The following is a 19,885-nucleotide window of genomic DNA, read 5'->3' as shown; positions in this document are numbered from 1 at the left end:
TGTTCCAAGTGTACAAAGAAGCTTGTGGAGCTGGAGTCTTCTGAATGAGTAACAGTCTCACTTTACGCAGAATGCTCAGGTCCACAGCTGAGGTCTTTAACTAAAGCTGTGAGCTGTTGTTTGCCGTCTCGAGGACTCAGTCTGGCACAGCTGGGCTCAGACAGGTAGACAGTGTCCTCCAGGTAAATGAGGACCTTAGAACCTCACACAGCGACTCTGACGAATCGACTGTCTGCATCAAAACAAACTCATTATTGAAGATTGATGATTTGGGAGGCCCACAGTTATAAAACAGCAGGTTTGGGATAAAGAACGTAATGTAATACAGAAAGTGATCATCTGTCTTCTTTAACATTAAACAAATGAACATGTGCAATGAAACAAAGTCTAATCAGGACAGCTACAGCGCTGTTAGTAAGATTTATAATGAAATCTGCATAATGCTTTTTTAAATACCGCTGCTTTTGCATGTTTTAGCAAACAAACTTTGTATACATTACATCATTGCAGACCATTTTAAGGCCACTTTTTAGATGGATTTCCTACCTTTCAGGTAGCCACTCATTTTCATTATTTAGAGTTTGCAGTGAAAAGAACTGAGACCTGGTTGGGAGACTCTAGGTTGGTGGTTCTCACTACTGTTTTTTTTGACAATTTTACGACACTGCAGTTGTTGTTGATGCATTCAAGGATACTGACATATTCTGGACTAGCGAAAATAATCTCGTGTGCTACGTTTTTAAGAAAATGTTATTAAGACGACAACAAGCAAACAAGGCCATCATGAAAAGATTAATATGATTTTGATTGTTTCTTGTATTACAAAGGTTGCTGTAAATGTTTTGCAGCCAAATCTCACGTTTCCTAGCCTGATGATCCGGCTGAATTGTCATTTTGTTTTCACTTTCACAAGCCGATTTCTGTTTGGGAGGTGGGTTATTTTGTTTAATTTTGCCCGAACCAACAAGTAGCAAGTGACGTGTCATTTTCAATCAACACAGAAGCTGCAGTAGCAGTCGCTCAAAGCAGGTGAAGGATAAGTCTGGCTATATTCTGTGCTTTTCTCATTGTCAACAAATCCTACGAGAAGGCCCAAACCAACACTGAATGTATCCACTATCAAGTACTGTGTGTGTGTCAGAGCCTGATGGATCTTCTTCCTCCATTGTTGTCCAGAAACTATTAAAACACATCAGCGAGCCGCTCTGCTGCACTGGGTGACATGTTCCTTCATTACCATGAACACACACACTGTAGTTTATTCTGACTCAGCCCCACACACACCGTCCTGCTGCCCCGAACACTCACTCGAGCAGTGGTTCTCAAACTGGGAGGCGTAGAGCCACTGCAGGGGGGCGTGGGTGCTGAGCAGACTTAAAGTTGCATGAATATGATTCACGTGGTGTCATAAACAAACAAAAGTGCTCTGGTGCTAGCAAAGCTATTTTGCTAACCTGAATCTTTTGTTTATTTCAAATCGGCCATATTGTTAATAATTGATAAAAATTAAATCCACTTTTGCTGGGGTGGGGGCGGCATGAACGGCTTCTGAAGGGGGCGTGACATAAAAAGTTTGAGAACCACTGCACTAGAGCAACAAGTGCTGCAAATAGTCCCCAACAAATGCACCATTTCCTCTTGTTTGAGTAACATTTGCTAAAAACTACAGTGACCAGCTGTTTCAGGAAATTATTTCTCAGAAATATAAAATGTCCTTCCGTACACTTCTGGAAATCTTGGTGCACACAGGTGTCACAAAAGCCACAAAGATCCAGCCCGTCAGATTAAAACATTGACGGTTTTATAAATTAAGTGTCCTGGTTCACAAACTTTGGATAGTGTGCTAGAAAGAATAGAGGGTAAAGAATGAGTAAGGAGAGTATTTGCACTGCTAATATTTCCACGATCAGATTTTCTGGGGGGGTTTCACCTGGATGTTTGCATTGTTTTTCTTCAAGATTCATCAAACATTCAAAATAAATTTCCTTTTTTGACAAAATAAGAAAAGAAAAAAATGAGCCCTCATTACATGTGACTAATTTCAAAGGTCACAAGAGCAGCAAGTCACGGCAAACACGTCAACACATCTGAAAAACGACTGCACGCGTAGAGCCAGTCACCCTCCAGCTGAGAACTGATGGTGAATAAAGCTTTTGTTTTGAAGATGCCAGGTTCAGCAGGAGCTTTCGTCCAGACACAAACCTGACCACAGACGTTCATCTTTACCCGACAGGCCGACTCCTTTTAGGGCTATAAGGCTTCTGGCTCTTTGACGAGAGAGTCTGTACTCAACCAGAGAAGTTCCTTAACAACAGAGCTGCTTGTCAGACAGCCAATCCTGTCGCAGTCATTCAAACACACACACACACCCCATCAGACGCAGAGTGAATATAGACACTCACTTACTGTTTCTGAGAACAATTCAGCATCTGCCCATCAGTTAGCGGTTTCAGAACGAAGCCATAAAACCAGAGAAAGTCCTGTGATGATGTGAATGACAGTGACACAGGCAGGTAGAAGACACAAAACCAAATTTGAAACAATAAGCCAATTCGTGTCCAACATTGGCATTCTGATGCATCAGGATCTGTTTCCACACTCTACTTCAAAATGCAGTGAATACATACAGCTAAATTAAAGCTACTGAGCTACATACCACTGTATGTTCATACACTGGGGAAGCGGGGGGGCAGACGACGACTCACCTTTAATACAATGACACACGTTAAATATCCAACTTTAGCATCAGTGATGTCAGAAAACCAGATGAGAGCTGCTAACCAGTTCATTCACATCTTCATGTTTGTTACTTTGTACATCAGAAAATGTTAAGCTGTCCTGACAACAACTTGAAGGACAGCTTAACATTTACAAAGTACAAAGTACCAAAATAATAATTTACATTGTAATTTTATCGTCAGATGTTTTCAAATGTATTGTTTGAATTTTTAGTCACCCTAGTTGCATGGCTCTATGGATGGCAATTTTGGTTAGATATTTGGTCAGTCTGCCACTTTGATCCAGACTGGAATATCTCATTGGATGGATTTCCATAAAATCTGGTCCAAACATTCATGGTCCCCAGAGGATGAATCCCAATGACTTTGGTGATCTTCTGGCTTTTCTTCTAATGCCACCAGCATGTTGACGTTTTTGGGTTTCACTGAAATGTCTCCACAACCACTGGATGGTGTGGCACAAGATTTCGTACAGACATTCATGAAGAAGATATATCCTAATGACTCTGGTCCCTCTAGCGCGGTTTTGGGTGAAATGTGTCAAAACTATTGCATGGATTGTCATGATACTTGGTTTAGAATTCATTCCTCCCTCAGGATGAATTGCAATAACTTTGGTGAACAGATGAGTTAACTTTAATTTCATGATTGCACGAAATGTAAACATTTTAATTTTGCTTTACTTTTACTAATTATACTTTGCTTTGTGACCAAATACCTGGAAAACTAATGACATTCCCATCATTCGCAACTGTACTGTGTTTAATTAGCAAACGTTAGCATGCTAACGTGCTAAACTAAGATTGTGAACATGGTAAACTTTATACCTGCTAAACATCAACATGTTAGTATTGTCATTGTGAGCATGTTAGCATGCTGATATTAGCATTCAGCTCAAAGCAGTGCCGTGCCCAAGGTCAGCCTCACAGAGCCGCTAGAAATGCTCACGTCTGACATTAGTTCTCAGGGGTTATCTAAAGTCACAAGTTACTCTGGGAAATGTAGGAAATCACTTTTCCTGTCTCATCTACCTATCTTGCTACAAATTAAATTAGATTTTTTTAACAACAGACTTAATCTTAAAATAACTCCTGAAAAACATCTAATATCAGAGATTGATGATGTCTTATGGACAGGCCGACAGACATTTATTTCTAAATACTAAGCGCAGGGGAAATTTGTGGAGCACAATATGAGCACAGATGGCAGCTCTTATTAAATTCAACATGTTTGAATGGTCACTCTAGCAGCGCGATTAATAACCGTATCACAGTTATAATAATACAAACAAACAAAGAAGGCTAGCCAACAGGGACTGGAGCACCAGTCTGTTAACCAGATTTATTTCACAGAATATTCAGAATTATTGATGTTGAACATTATACATTTTGATGCTGACGTTAATGTGCACACGTCAGTAGAAGTCTGATCAAATAATACCACAGCTGTGTTTGAGAAGCATCACGACAGACTTGCACAGTGTAAACATGTAAATCCTGCAGTGGCAGCGAGATGTTAAACACTCTCACTTCACTACACATTGACAACACATGAATACATGTATGAACTGCAGTGCCCCTGTTGCACACTCAAGTGTTTAAGAACCGAGAAGAGAACATTTGAAATGTCGAATGACTGACACACACAGAATCATTTCCTGCTGCACATAATGAGCAGGAGTTAATCCCAGAAAGACCAAAAGCCATTTAAGCCTGAACAGAAGCGTACGGAGAAAAACATTATTTACATTTTTATGTTTAAGGCACGATTCTCATTCTTTTATCCAAAGACGCTCAGGAAAAATCTCCCAGCAAAATGAGGTTAGGTTGGGCCCTAAAACACGTCAACCATCAACCCCCAAAACACCCACAGTTTGTTTGTTTTTAGCATACTGAAGTTCAGTCTGCAATGAGATGTTTTCATTTGTAGTTTGTCTACATGATTACACCATGAGAGAGGTCTGGCAGTTTTCAAACAACACGAGTCAAGTGACAGAGCTCCAGAGAGGCCAAATTAAGCCCATCTTCACCAGAAGAATGACTGTAGTGGTTGTTAATGGAAACTCTTTAAGCTGCATTAATCAATATTTTTATATTAACAATATATCAAATGACTATTTGTAATTTGAAAGGTGGTGCACGTAGAGACGAACCCACAGACAATTATAACCTGATGTTACGAGACGTTTTAGCGACTCTCAGCTCATTGTTTTGGCAACTTACCGCATGATTCACTCTCATCAACCTAATTTCTAGTCGCAGCAGGCAGCTGTTTTCAGCAACCAAACTCTGTTAAACCAGAACCAAATGGCAGAAAGACACCGTATTTAACGAGTTGGTGTATATAGTGAAGCATTTAGCAGCTAAACAGCCAGATATTTTCCTCTGGAGTTCATGAACACCAAACCAGAGCGAAAAGGAGAGCGAATATTGGACTTAAATCCTTCGGGTGGCCAGAAATATGACTCTAAATGAATGCTAATGTTGCTTCGTTTCTGCTAGATGTGCAAATAGGCAACTGTTTGCTAACAGGTTTGCTATATCAACTTCATAATGTTGTGTTTATAGCTTGTTGTGCTGCTCCAAAGAGGCCCCCCCCCAAAAAAGCAGGTTTAAAACAACCCGGTCACATTTCATGAAAAGTGTGGTCACGCCAATAATGATGAGGAAGCGTGACGTTAATACTGCCACCTAACCCACATCCTGTATCCTAAGAACAGTGGTTAAAAGTCAGTGCCTTTCAACCATGAAGCTGATCTTTCCAAAGCCTTAACCAGGTAGTTTTAGTTACCTAAATTTAAGCAGACCTTAACTTAGAGGTGGCAGATCTGAAAACACTGGTGTTGTTTTTCAGTCACGGGTTTATTTTGAAGGCAAAAACTAAACTAAACATAAAAAGGCCAAAAGAGAAAACTGCGTAAACAGAAACTAACCAATGATAAAGGGATATGATACAATATGATCCACTGTTGTAGCAGCATTTGCAGTGGTGATTTAGTCATTTCAAAGTTTAAGTACTTCTCTATGAACTGTTGAACTTTTAGACTGAAGAAAGTTGCAACTTTTTTGTAACCAGCCTGTTTCATTAGAGGCTGCAGAGAAGTGTGTTGAAACGGACAGTCTCTGTGTGGACTGCTGGGATGTGATGATGTTCTGGAGAGCTGTGCACTCGGATAAGAAAGATGTGAGTATCTGTGCTGTGAAGAAGTTGATGAGATTTTGGTCAGAGTCAACTGTCAGAATGATAGGAAGGGATGAAGGTCAAAAATCACACTTTTCACTTTTTCTAAAAGGTACAATATGTAATTCCTGGCCATAACGCTCCAAACAAATAGGGGGCAGCATTTCACCTCCCCCTCACCTCCTGACAGAAAACAATAGCAGCCGTTTCTGACGGATGTCAAATGTCACTGATATGTGTTGCCCTTTGGTCCAACTAAACACACAGCTATTTAAAAATATGCAGAATTTTGTATCAAGAAACAAAATACGTGGAAAATCTGTACTTTAATGTTTTATGATGAAATTCAGTAACTGATGAAATCATTCATCAAACAGTTCAACTATAAAACAACCGATGAATTCATATTCTTAAACAAAACTGCTGGAACAGTATACAGTTATTAACGGTATATTATTTAAATGCTTTGGCCACGGTGTGTACGATGGGGAGACGAGCAAATCCATTCAGCTATCTTTACCTATTAATTTTTTAATAAATAAGAAAAGAAATTGGAAAAGGCTGTTTTTTTTCACCCAGCAGCAGACTGTGTGCACGCTAACTCGAACAGGAGGGAAAATGAGGTCTGTTTGGGGGCCACGTCGAGCGAGATGACTTGTTGCCATCCGCCTCGGCGACACAATGCTGCTGTCCTGCATTGTCCCAACCAATCTGTCACCTACGCTGTTGTCATGTGTCATCCTACAGCATTGGAAAAGTAGCAAGAAAGAAATAAACAGCCATTTCTTTCCCCTGGGTAGCAGTATGGAAAGTTATTCAGCCATAGTTACGCAAATAATGACTGGATCCAGGGAGTTTTCATAGATATGAAAATGAACATAACTTCCAATCAGGTAGGCACACACGCTAGAGGAAGCGCTCATTGTGAAACAACAACGGCAGTCAAACTCTGCTTAAACTGAAGAGGAAGGTGCATAGCTGGTTTCAGCATTTGTCTCTTTTACACCAGATGCGAACAAAAGCTCACCACCCAAACATATGTGGACATGAAAACGACAACACAAAGCATGCTGGGGCTTTAGTTTAAACTGAGCCTGCAGCAGGAAGCAGAACAATGATATAGGAGGTGCACGAGGGATTAATTAAAACAAGACGAGCTAATCAGTTTATGAGCACCAAAAGGCATGGTGATTTGGTTTGACGGGTAAAACAAAAAGTTAGTGAATTTTAATTTCCCAGTGGCTGAAACTGGCACACGTTGAAGAGCGTCTGGATCTGACTGCTGTCGAATATCATTCTGAGAGGACGAAGCTGATACTGTCTCAGTTTCAACTCACAAAGGCTCCGAGGTTAGACAAACAAATCATGGACGCCTGCATAATCTAAAGCAACCCAATGCAACAGCCTCGGAATAATTATTATGAAACTTGTCATGTTTAGTTTTTGTTGAGTCAGAGAGGTGCTCATTCAAGAACTTGCTGGTATTTTCTGTTGTACCTCCTAAAGGAACTTGCTGATCTTTCACTGGTTTCACTTTGTTTCTTCTTGACATGAAGCACAATGTAACTAATTTGACAGCTGGTCTTTACTTCTGTGAAGCCAGTTTCCTTGTTACTCTACCAACGGATTTTTAGAATACCTTCTAGGTCTATGTAATCTCAGAATTTTCTGATTTGTAATTACCATCATTGAATTTGGTGTCTAATTTTCACAGTTTCACAATTGGCTCCAGTGAAAACCTCAAAGGCAATCCACTGTCATTTTTGGAAGTGTGTTTAGCTCGCTGTATAGCTGTGCACCTACACGCATAGTGAGGGAGAAGATTTATATAGCAAAGGGGTTGCTAAATTGATTACAAATCAAAGACAAAAATAAACAAAGTGTTTCAGGTAGAATGAGAATAAGGAGGATTCCATGAATGAAGTGAGTTAAACTACATTGAAACTGGCAAAACTGTTTCTGCCTGAAGCTGAAAAGTTGTCTGTTGTACCTTTAATAAACAGACTCTCTAAGCCACAGGACACCCTGCTGCTCCAAGAGAGCAGAGTCATTTCAGATAAGTGCTTTTCCTCTACTGTGCCCTGGTTTACTGCCACACCCTTCCTCTCTGAAAACCTAGAGCGAGGTGATGAGAAAAGCAGACGTTTGGGGTCTTTCTGTGGCTCTCAGGCGGCCTCCTCCTCCCCTCTCCGCTCTCTTTGGAAGCTGCTAAAGCACATTTCCTCCAAGATAATAAAACCAACACAATAAATGCTGTGGAATATGGGACTGTGGCTTCTGCCGACAGCATATTTTTGCTCTTTTCACTCTGCCTCTTTTTCAAAGCCCTGTCCCTCTGCTGCTTTAATACAACCTCAGGTGCTTTTCATTGTACTTCATTGTGGAGACACAGGCAGCTGTAGTTTAACCTCATCAACCCCACCCACCTGCCAGTGGGTCAGTTCTTACAAACCAATGTTGTTTGGACAAACTTTACTCAAATTCTAGATGATTCCAAGATACCAAATATGTATCAGGTATTAAAAATGGAACTGGCTATTGGAACCCAACCCTAATGATAAGCCGTTTGGCTTTTCTTGCCTCCGTCTGTCTAGAATGTCATTTCCTTTTCATATTGTTCAAACGTGTGTTTTAGTGCTTGTGTATGTGTATGCAGCAAAAGGTGGCTCGGTCCTTTAAGCAGACTACTACTGAGGAGTTGTGTGTTATTGTGATTGGAACATTGGACTGAAGAAGCAGAAAATGCCAACAAAACACTTAAAAGGTTGGAGCAGAACACTCAGCTCCATCTCAGATTTCTACACTGTCACCAGTTTTGGCAGAAAAATTGTCACAATATCATTTATACTGGCAGCTTGAATCCTGAATTTTGGTACCACTTTACAAAACCACACAGGTAAAATATGTTGGAAGCTGAAAGATAGTAAAAGTAAAAGAAAGCGATCTGTGATGGCCTAATATAAAAAATGTTTTGGCTTGCTGTTACGTTCTATCAGGCAAGTAGAGTCTATATATTATTTCAGAGCTGTAAACAAAGCAAACAGCTCATTAGGCTGCGGGATTTACGCTCAGCCTTGTCCATTAGGAGTCCAGGGGTCAGCGCTGTGTTTTGATGAAGGCAGTCACAGCCACCGAACCATTAAACCAAACGCAGGGCTCGCTGAGTTTAACATGATCTGCAAAAACAATGATGTGCGATGTTCAGTGGCTGTGACCCTGACAAGTTCTAAAAACAGCCCTTCAGCACTGTACATACATGTAGCAAATTTAATTTAAAGATTTATCTTTACTTGTAAATACTGATTAAATTCTTATAACCTTTTACCCCAAAAATCTGATGTATACGCTTTCACTTTTTAGTATGTAACTCCCAGCTTAAAACCACATTTTATGTCAACACTTTAGAATCATAAGTTTGTTGTTAAACAGAAATTAAAGCACTGTATGTGCATAGTTTAAACTGAGTATAAAGAATGAAGTAAGAAGCCCTCCAAATTCACAGTGATTTCAGTGATAAATTGAGAAGATTCCTTTTATATACACATTACTCTGTGAGAAACAGTTCACAGCCAAGTGTGAAGAAGCTGGCACCTCAATGTTTGACACCATGGTTCTCCTTTCTGGTTGGAAGCCAGCTGTTGCCCCAAGTGAAGAAGTTTGAGTATCTCAGGCTGTTTACGAATGAGGGTAAGCTGGAGCATGACATCTTCAAGTGGATCAGTACAGTGTCGGTAGTACTGTGAGTGACTGTCATGTTTGAGAGGGTGCTGACAGGTCTTCATTTACCATTCGATCTACGTTCCAAAGTCACCTGAGGTAATGAACTCTGGGTAGTCAACCTCATCTTCGAGTTGAACTTTGGGTAGTAACCAAAAGAATGAGATTGTGGATACAAGCAGCTGAAATGAGTTTCCTTTGCAGCGTGTCTGGGCACAGCCTTAAGGGTGAAGTGTACTGGTTGCATCACGTTGCGTCATTTGACAGCAGCTGCACCATACATAGAGAGGAAGTAGTCATCGTCGGCACTGGGATGTGCCAATCCGAGACTGTCCTCCTAAAAAGAACAACAGCATCAGTGCCCAAAATGACATATGCTTACTTTGAAGTGACAACGCCCTCTAGCGGCCGTAGTATTTATGATGGGAGCAAAGGAGGAAGTCAGGTGACGTTTATAGAGTGGCAAAGTCTGCTTAGGGAGGAAGTCGGGGCGGATAGATGGGTCAACAAAACATTGGACTAACCGATGCATGACCACGATCGTTCCATAACCTTAACCACGTATTCTTTTTTATTGTAACCACTGGAGACGAAGGTCCCCTAACCTTAAGTATATATTTTAACCTTTCCCTAAACAAGTCGTGTTTGTGCCTAAACCATAGTGTTGTCACATCATCGAACAGATTTATTTTTCAACAGTGTTTTTTGACTGTTTTGGGAAAGCACAGAGTTGTCCAACACGTGGCTTTAAATCAGAAAATGCTTCTAGGTGTCGCTCTAGATGGCATGGACAAGCGATATATTTTGTTATTTAACTTGGAGGACTTGTTGGCCTGTTGGCCGTGTGATAAAACTGATGCTTTTTTGGAACATCAACTCTTGTTGACGGTGGGAAACAGGCTTACATTGAGAAAACTAGGCACAGATTTTTGGATGGTCTAGATCCTTCAGAAAGACTGGGCACAAAGATGTCTGGGCTGCCTTGCTTAGCCTGCCTCCAGCATGATGCGAACATGGATAAGTGGTGGAAAATGGATGGATAAATGGACGGAAGAATGAGTTTTGCTCTTTTTCTGTGGACCATAAATCGAAGGTAAATTGCCAGCTGCTTGTTGACTTGCCTCCACCTGCTCATCAGACATTCTCTGGACATACATAAAGGTTGAAAAACACAAAGATCTCTGAGATTTGCCCCGAAATGATTACACTCCCTCACATTCGCTCACAGAGGAAGATGTGGTCGATGCCGGTGTTAACAGGCTCCTGAATGGCACAGCAAAGTAAGCCACTATCTGACTCATCTGCGGCAGCATTAAAGACACGTTTTCCTTTCAGCTTCAAGTTGGAAGTCAGTCAGTCATTCTCATTCTGGAAAGGAAGACCTGCCTCCTTCTTATTCTCATCTTCTCCCACTCACAGATTTCATCTTCAAAAATCAAACAATTTTTGATAAAAAATAATTTGGAAGGCCCCGTACGGTAAAATATTCATGAATTCTGAAAGAAAACGTGCAAAGGGGGAACCGATCAGTAAAAAGGGTAATTTTCAAAAATATTCCCTTGGCTGATGCTGGAGTCGAGAAACCTGAAAACTGAACCCTTTACTTTTTTATTCCAGCTGGATTTTTTTTTTCTTTTCTTCAACTGGGGATTTTTTTTTTTTTTTTTACTTCCCATCTGGCAAGGTTTTTTAACTGTAATGTAGCCTCGATCAAAATAGTAAAAAGCCCCCCCCCACACACTCAGCACTCCCCTGAGCCTGTCATATGAATACAGTCAGTGACAGCAAACAGAGAGGAAAGAAGAGGACAGAGCAGGCGAACAGAGAGAAAAAGAGCAAAGCAGTGTGAGGGAAGGTTAAAAAAACAGAAGAGTGGAGAAGAAAGGAGGAGAAGGTACGTAAAGGAAAAAGAGACGGAAGGAAGGAAGGCATGTGGTCCCAGTGCTCAGGATGAGGTAACACTACTGATGGAAGCCAGGCAGCTACGACAGGAGAACACCAGTACGCACAAGCACAAACCAACACAGAAACTGTCAGAAAATGTCCTGATTGAAACGTATACTGAACGCCTAAAGAAAAACACGGAAGACGCTGCTGTGACTGCTGCAGGCGGTAGCCTACTGTTGGCGGTATCATCCCAACATGGTCACACACTGTTTCAAGATGCCATTTTGGTTGCCTTCGATTGTGGAAACAAGTTCTCCACAAACATTTTGGCTTTGCCTTTAGTGGCAGTGACTCTCATAATTTATGTAATTACTCTGTAGATCAACTAATACTAATAAATAAATAAATAATTCTGTTATTTTCAGGTCTGGTAAAGCCCATTTCAAAAATATATTTCTACACAGTGGAACATTTCATAAAAAGCTTGTATCCTACAGTACCAATATAGTGTACAATATAGTGTACATTGCAAAACATAAAAAAACACTTTCATACAGAAACACATTGCACATGGGATGTACAGTCACGCATTCACACTGTTAGCACTGCTTTTTATGACTTGCCTGGTTTACCTGAAATCAATTTGAAAAACAGGTAGTGATCAAAGCTTGGTGACATAGTGGCTAGTAGGTGGGCTACTGTTGATGGCAAGCTAAATTGTAACATGCTAACTATCCGGGAACATGTCCACCTAAGCTAGCTGGCTTGCTAACTGCTAGCTAGCTTGGTTACCAACCAGACCACTAGTGCTAACTGCCCTTGACGCTTCTGGTACAGACCAACCTGCTACCTGTATGCAGAAGAACACCGAAGATAACATTTGGGGGCTTCAGGGTTCAGACTTGTTCCTGTACCAGGGTGAGTACAGACAGTCCACTTGGTGCTGGTTAGCATGTGGATACTATTCCTGCTGCCTGCAGTTTGGGGAGACAACAGTGGCAGATGTTTGACAGGTGTACAATGGCTAAAACTTGAAAAAAAACCCAAATTGAAAATTTGCTCTAGCAAGGGAATGCACGGATGGCTGCGAGTCCTTTGTTACGGAGTGATTTTTGTTTTACTGTTAGAACTGCTGATATGACGCAGCCCTTAAACTCTGTGGTAGATAAGACTGTTTTTTGTTTCTTAGACTGTTGCTGTTCTTTTTTTAACCCTGTGGTTCAATCTCTGTCACACGAGCTCTTCCTCACGTCCTTCGGCTAGAGACGCTCATATACCGCGCACACACACACACACACACACACACACACACACTTACTCTCCCACCCCTTTAAATTCATTCTTCTCCTGCCTCAAAACAGAATAATTTACCACACAAGTTGGAAGACCAAACACAAAACTGTGTGTGTGTGTGTGTGTGTTTGAAAGCTGATGATAAAGAGTCTGTGCCTGTGTGTGTGTGTGTTCTCCACTTTCTGTCAAAGCTGCAGAGACATGAGGAAGAACCCCACCCCAGTTTCCCCACTGGGCCCATCTCTGATCGCTGCAGAACTAACACCAGCCTTCGCATTGGTTCCTTCGATCACATTTGGCTCAGTGCCTTGGTGTCTCTCTGCTCTCTCTCTCATTTTCAGTTTCAATCATCTTTATCCTCAAGAACCACTTACATAAGGCTGTTTAAGTGTAAAATGACTGTATAATTCGTTGTCTGTCCATGTAAATAAACAGTGGTAGCTTCTGGGTCTCCTTTCGAAAGAAAAATGTTCCGACAGGAAATGATGGGTTTTATGTTTTCAATTTGAAAATCCGGTGCCTCTCCCAGCTTCTTTCTTGGCTGTAAAAAAAATGCTGTTTTTCTGTTGTTGTAGGATTCACTCATATTCAAAATAATTAATTTTTCATCCAGTATCACAAACCCAGTGGTGGTAAATGCATCCAAAACGAAATTGCAAAAATATAAAAAAAAGTCATAGTAATTTTATAAAAACATCGAAGTAAAAGTACATTTTCTTTTCTATTTATGGCCTCAAATCTAGAAAGACTGAATTTATGTTGTTCTCACTGCAACCTCGTTGAAAACAGAATCAGAAAATCTCTGAACAACCGTTGGTTTCCAATTAAATGTGAACAATTAAACTTGATCACCAGAGAAACTGTAATCACAGCGGAACTTCAGATCAAACTTCCTGGCTCGCTTCTCTGCTGATGTGCTGCCATGACGGCAGTTCCACTTGCCAAGTGCAACAATTAATTGCAGTTCTTTCCAGATTTTATTTGAAATTCTATGGGAATAAAACTCTTAAAACAGTGTTCATTCAGTGTTCAGGACACTTTGTGGACTTGCAGCATGGTGGCCTTATAAAACCTGAACAAATACCTCCTGTCACATTAAAGACTCCTTCCTGCTGAAGAGCGGAAACATGATGACTTCAGAAACATCCCTTTAAGTCTATAAAAACTCCTATAAATCTGGATTTAGTAAAAATGTCCTTTCAAGTCCTTTGACATCGTCTCCCACTCTTACAAAACCAACAGCTCAACAAAAATGCAGGACAGGACTGTTTTTACTTGTTCAGAGTCTAAATTCTTGCTATTATATTTGACGTTTTCTGTGGATATTTGCACAGGCAGTTCAGCCTGACGAGACGTCTCTGCCTCTGGAGTAAATTCTAATTTGCATCAGGTGGTGGGTGACGTTTGAGTTTCTGTCATACTGGTGATGAGCCCGTCCAGGCAGGGGAAAAAGTTGCGGCAAAGTTTACAAAGTGCGTCTGCAAAGATTGTTTGGAAGAGCATTGCCTGTGCGGTTTGAATGGAAGACCATATTTGGGCTGTGAGTTATGACAACTTTTTAGCAGAGGAGTAAATATTAGGACGGGCTGATGAAGGAGAATGGACAGGAGACGCTCCTGTGGTGGAGAGACTCACAGACCGTGAGTCATGAAAGAAAAGTGGACAAATAGCGAGAGACAGAACTGAGGATTAGAGCAGTGATTCTCTCGGGTCGCCTTCACACTGCAGCTAAATGTGGTCGTCACTCCTCAGGAGAGACACAAATCCAGGTTCCGTTCACACACAGTTCTGTTATGAAAAGAACTAAATAACAACCGACTACTGCAACTTTATCAGTGATGGTCTGTGGGAAGTCAATTTGAGTGTCCGCACAGCTGGAGAAACTGCACGACCGCACTGACCACACATGTGAAGGGCAGACACCCAGTGACGTAGGTACACAACTGCGTCTGTTTTGGAGTATATCCAGTCTCTGCCTGTTTTGCAGTCTGGTTGTAACAAACATGCTTTGCTTAAAACTGAAGAGTCAGAGGGAACATCACATCATATCGCTGATATGGTGTCAGTTTATCACAACCTGAACAAGCAGCGACCACCTGAACTGAAATAATGGAGCCAATGTATCAGTGCCTTAAAGGAAAATTACGTTTTTTTCCCACAATAACACGGGTCTTAACAGACCATGGTCTGACCATCATCCTTATTGGTTATGGTTTTTCTAACTACAGCAGATCTTTCAGGTGCGCTCCTTTTCGTTTTCTTTCTTTTCGATTACATGACTAAACTGACTTTTAACTGCATGAACCTGGTGGCTGTCCAGAACTAATTTCACCTCTTCAAATGTGAGTCTTGGTAGTGATTTGGAAGATGATTGCTTTGGTGATAAGATATTAAAGCCTAAATATGGGCATGTTTGAGTTTGTGTGGATGATATAATGTAAAATCTATTTCATAATTAACTGTCACACTTACATTTTTTGTTAAGTTCATCTTTGCTTTCTCATGATAGCTCGCTTCTGATATGATCTATTCTGATTATTTACAGTTGTACCAGTTGACGTGTGTGGACTGGACTGTAAGCTGATTGGCTGGTTAAACTTTTGCTTAGATGTCATTGGTTGTAGCAGCTTTAAGTTTAATTTGATGGCATTCATATATAATATTCATTATAAATTGTGATATAAGCAAAAATAGGGTAAAGACATATTCATATGAGTATTTCATCAATCATATCAGCATTCTTGTTGGTAATTTTATAAATTCAATCTCTGGTCCGATTTCATGTTTAGGGTTGTTTTTGGTTTATTTGACAGGTGGCACACAGGTTGCACACTCACCTTTCTGGGGTTTGATTTGATATTGTGTCTTTGTTTTAATTCTTAGCAAGTTGGTTTTCATTACATATGGAAATGGCTGGAAATCAGCTGCTTAAAATGGTATAAATGTATGTAAAATACACACAATTTCATGCAAAACCATTGCTGTGATTCTTTTAAAAAACCTCCTCAGTTTTTCTCTCTGCCGTGTGTAGATGTGTGAGTGTGTGAGGATTATGCAGCACAGGATTACATAATTCATCTCAGCCAATCATTGAGCACGACTGCTCTAACGTCATATGTGGATTTAATCCAAACACACACACACAGATGTAAGTGTACACACAGCTGGGGCTAGGTATCAGCTCTCAGAGAAAAAGCAGAACCAGCTGTCTGAATTAAACACACACACACAGAAAAAAATACGGTTCCCACACATACACACTCTCTCAAACTCACAGTCCTGCACACACAAATACACACAGGTAGTCAAAGAATCAGAGATTAAGATTCCTTGAGGTTTAAGAAGCACTCAGAGAGTCTGGACGTTGACATGCAGCAGAGGGATTATTCAACTCTTAACTTTTCAGTTTATCACTCAAGTTCATTTAAACCCTTGAAGATAGCGGTTTTGAATTTTGCAGCATCATGAATGAAAGCTTCTCGGTTTAGAAACCTGCCTCAGCAGTCGTGCAGCCTGCTGATCAGTAACACATTATACTCCATGCTCTGTGTGGAACTGTGATTTTGGGGGATTTTTACAGTCACAAACACCATTTCACATTGTCAGGGTCATCATAGTTTAGCTAGCTGGAGACGTGTCAAGCCGCTGCCGGTGTACAAGCTTCCATAGAAAGCAATGGGTGCAGGTGTTTTAGAACGTCACACCGCTGGTGTGTGTTGTACCTTAGGCTCATCGTTTTCTGTCCCAATTTCCACCCAAACTGCTCATTTCTTATGCTATTTTCAGCTATATTAGACTGTCCCTACACATCCAAAAGTTGCAGTTACAGCTGCATTTTACAGTAAACAAAGTATACAACTCAGATATGTTTCACATGATAGAAACAAAAATACGTGAAAATAATAATAACAGAAAATAATAGAAAAGACGAATAAGGAGAGAATGCAATAAGCTGCTGAATTATGCACCCCAGGCCCTCAAAGCAATAACTGAAAAGAAAAAACTGACAGAAACTGGTTAAACTGCAAAATTAGATTTTTATGATGTAATTTTAACACAGATTTTATGATGTACTTTTAAGTTCCAGAAGTAATGAGCCAGAGCTATCCTGAAAAAGCCAGCCTTAGCTTGCAGTCACACCAGAAGTAGCAAGATAGCATCGCCAGAGAAGGTTTAACAGGGAGACGGCTCACTCGAGAGCCACTTCCTGTATCTGAGTCACGTGGGTTTCACCACGGCCCCGCCCCTTCAGGAGACTAGCTGCAGGTCCTGAGTCTAATCAGTCCGATGGGAGAAGTGAACGTGAGCACAGATCATGAGTCAACAAAGTAAATATCAGACCCATTTTTCCCAAGCTATATCTTCTGAACGTTCTGACACTAAAATCAACTACACAGTCTTGCGAGATCTGGCAACATCTGATCTCTAACCGCCGGTCTGGTTTCCCTGCAGGGCTGCCAACATCACTTTCCAACCGGATAAACAAATAAAGAGACTTATACGTGTTAAAACTGAAATAAAACTTGTGTTTCTATGCTTAATAATACTATTATATGTATTATTATTTAACCGGGGAGAGTCGACTTAGGAGATAGGAAGTGTGTACCATTCCATATCCTTGGCGCTGCCTGTAATGCGTTCTCTTTGTTTAGAGTATCTTTGGTATCGCAGTACGAAGCTAGCTGTCAAGCTAGTAACATTGGCTAACCTGTTAGCAAGCTAGCTAGCTTACCAACTAAAAACAAAAAACTGTGAAAAACACAACTGAACAATACCAAACAAGTTTCCTTAATGGAAATTATGGTCAAGGGCAAGTCACATTCACCAAAGCTGAACTTAACTTGAGCTCAGTGGATTTAAATCATTACACTGATTTCACAAATGATCTGAAATTTGTTTTTAACATACAGCAAAATATTATTCAGCTCTCAAATTTCAGTTAACCACTGCTGTTCATTTAAACCTGTGCAGGTTATTTAGATTTTTTTCTTCAGTGATGACATCTTTCGCAGCTCCCTGTTTTACATTCATACAGTCCGTCACATTCACACCTGAGACTAGCTCAGCCCATGGCTGCAGCAGGTGGAGGTGAAGTGTCACCTTAACATTTTCCCAACCAGTTCAGTGAATTAACCTTCCAGTCACAAGTAACCAGTAACACACACACACACCCCTCTCAAATCTACCTCCAGGAAAATAAAACAAAACCATTCCCCGCAGCTTCAGCTTAACCACACACCATTTTCTCAGCACACAGCACAGCTCTGAGTGTCCCAGGCCCACTGATCTAAAACCTGCTTTGTGTTAATAGGGATGAAACACTGCCAGACGCCTGCACCCCGAGTATCAACATGTGTGTCACCCTCACAGCGTGGAACAAACACTGGAAAACACTCTGCTTCAATGAGACATGAAACCATAATCAGTCACAGCTCCGGCTCACATGCTAGTGATTTTGTGGAGCTGCCTATATGACGGCAGAAACAAGCAGGAGTTGACCAGGATATTATAACAGCTTTTAATAGTGGTTTGAGAGATATTAAAGGATAAGACTGGTGTTATCCATAATCTTTTTATTAATATCAACAATCAGAGACTAAAACCAACAATGATTTTATCCTCCCAGCAAGTATTGCCTGTGTAGCCAAAGCCTGACACAGCTCATGTCTCCATGCCATAGAAATCCAATGTTTCCAGAAACCATTAAACACACGTTAAAGAGACTCCTTCATTGCAATCAACACGGCTGAAAGAACTACAACTCAAGCTCAACGGTAAGCAGACATCACTGGTTCCACCAACTCTTCCATTAAATGTTTTTGAGAAAGTCTTTTAGACTTTTAGTGCATTCACCAAAAGACTCAGAAGAGTTGAATTCTGTTTTAATGAATGAACTGAAAAATCATGCTTCTCCAAGGCAACGTGAAGCATAGCCGCGCGTGTTTGTCATGGTGTCAGCTGCTGATCAGGATCAACTGGATCACAACTGGTTCTTTTTTAATGTTGCATCAAACTGGGCTGCAGTATCAGTTCATAAAACTCAACCTGCTCTGGACACTTCTGTTCCTCATCAGGAGTGACATCACTGCTCAAGGGCTGTTTGAATTGGTAGTGTGAATTTTTGAAAGGAATTTAAAAAGAATTAAATAAATGCGTAACAAGTTTTTCAGATGATGGATTAAAACAAACGTGTATAAAAAATTAGGACCTTTTAAAGTCCTAATTTAATAAATTGATGCAGGCAGCAGCTGGATATTACTCCTGACTACATCTCAGCGTTCACGTTTGTGCATAAAACACCAGCATAACATCAGAAGTTAAACTTCACAGACTGATGCCAAGTATATTGTCAAATATTTAATTCACTGGAGTAGCCAAAGACTGACATTCCCATCTGCTTATTGTAACTTAAAACAGTTTATCAACTAAATTGCCAGTAAATATACTATATCACGATATATATTGATATATATTTTATTATCAAATTGCATTTACCGCAACAGAAGATTTTAATCTCGTCTCCCTTCCCTAATATCAACTTCTTGAATCATGTTGAGTTGCTGCTGCAACCTTGCATAAGCTCCCCTTTCCAAGCTGCCGACCAGCTGAATAATCTACATTCACATCATATCCCAACTCACCCCACAGCCGCCTCTCCCTCACACTCCTCCAGAAGACATCCCAAGCCTTGTTGGTGGAGTCTTTCACATGCTCGCTGAAGGATCTCCGCAGAGGAGTTTTTACTGCCGGGGTCTGAGCCATATTCCATATGTTCAACAGTTACATATTCCCACTGAAAAAAACCTGCGTTTCTGGAGAGTTTCTAGCCCATGTGGGCAGCGTACACTCCGTCACGGCTCATGCAGAGGGTGTGTTTGACTTCAGAGTTCAGCAAAGTGAGGGAGGAGGAGGGGGGCTGATACTTGATGCAAAAAGTCTGCATGTAATTTGTGAAACACCCCTGTCCTCTCACTCCCTACACCTCCCCTCCCGCCTCAGAAAGTTGTGTGTGTGTGTGTGTGTGTGTTTGAGGAAGGGTGAGTGAAGAACTGTTTATGTGAATGAACAGT

At 40.8% G+C, this 19,885-nt stretch overlaps 1 protein-coding gene across 2 annotated transcripts in view; it reads right to left on the bottom strand.

Annotated features, from left to right (window-relative positions):
* The window catches only part of si:dkeyp-23e4.3 (rho GTPase-activating protein 7), a 128,880-nt gene extending 109,259 nt beyond the window's left edge, over positions 1-19,621 (bottom strand). The window contains exon 1 of one of the 2 annotated variants that reach the window (XM_044222811.1): positions 19,457-19,621. In XM_044222811.1, coding sequence (XP_044078746.1) covers positions 19,457-19,577 — 121 coding nt within the window. In that variant the 5' untranslated portion in view covers positions 19,578-19,621. The remainder of the gene's footprint in view (positions 1-19,456) is intronic. The other variant, XM_044222810.1, reaches the window with a different exon arrangement.
* Positions 19,622-19,885: the final 264 nt, after the last annotated feature.

The sequence above is a fragment of the Siniperca chuatsi genome, linkage group LG14, assembly GCF_020085105.1.
Source record: "Siniperca chuatsi isolate FFG_IHB_CAS linkage group LG14, ASM2008510v1, whole genome shotgun sequence".
NCBI lineage: Eukaryota > Metazoa > Chordata > Actinopteri > Centrarchiformes > Sinipercidae > Siniperca > Siniperca chuatsi.
This window is presented reverse-complemented; position numbering and strand designations above follow the sequence as displayed.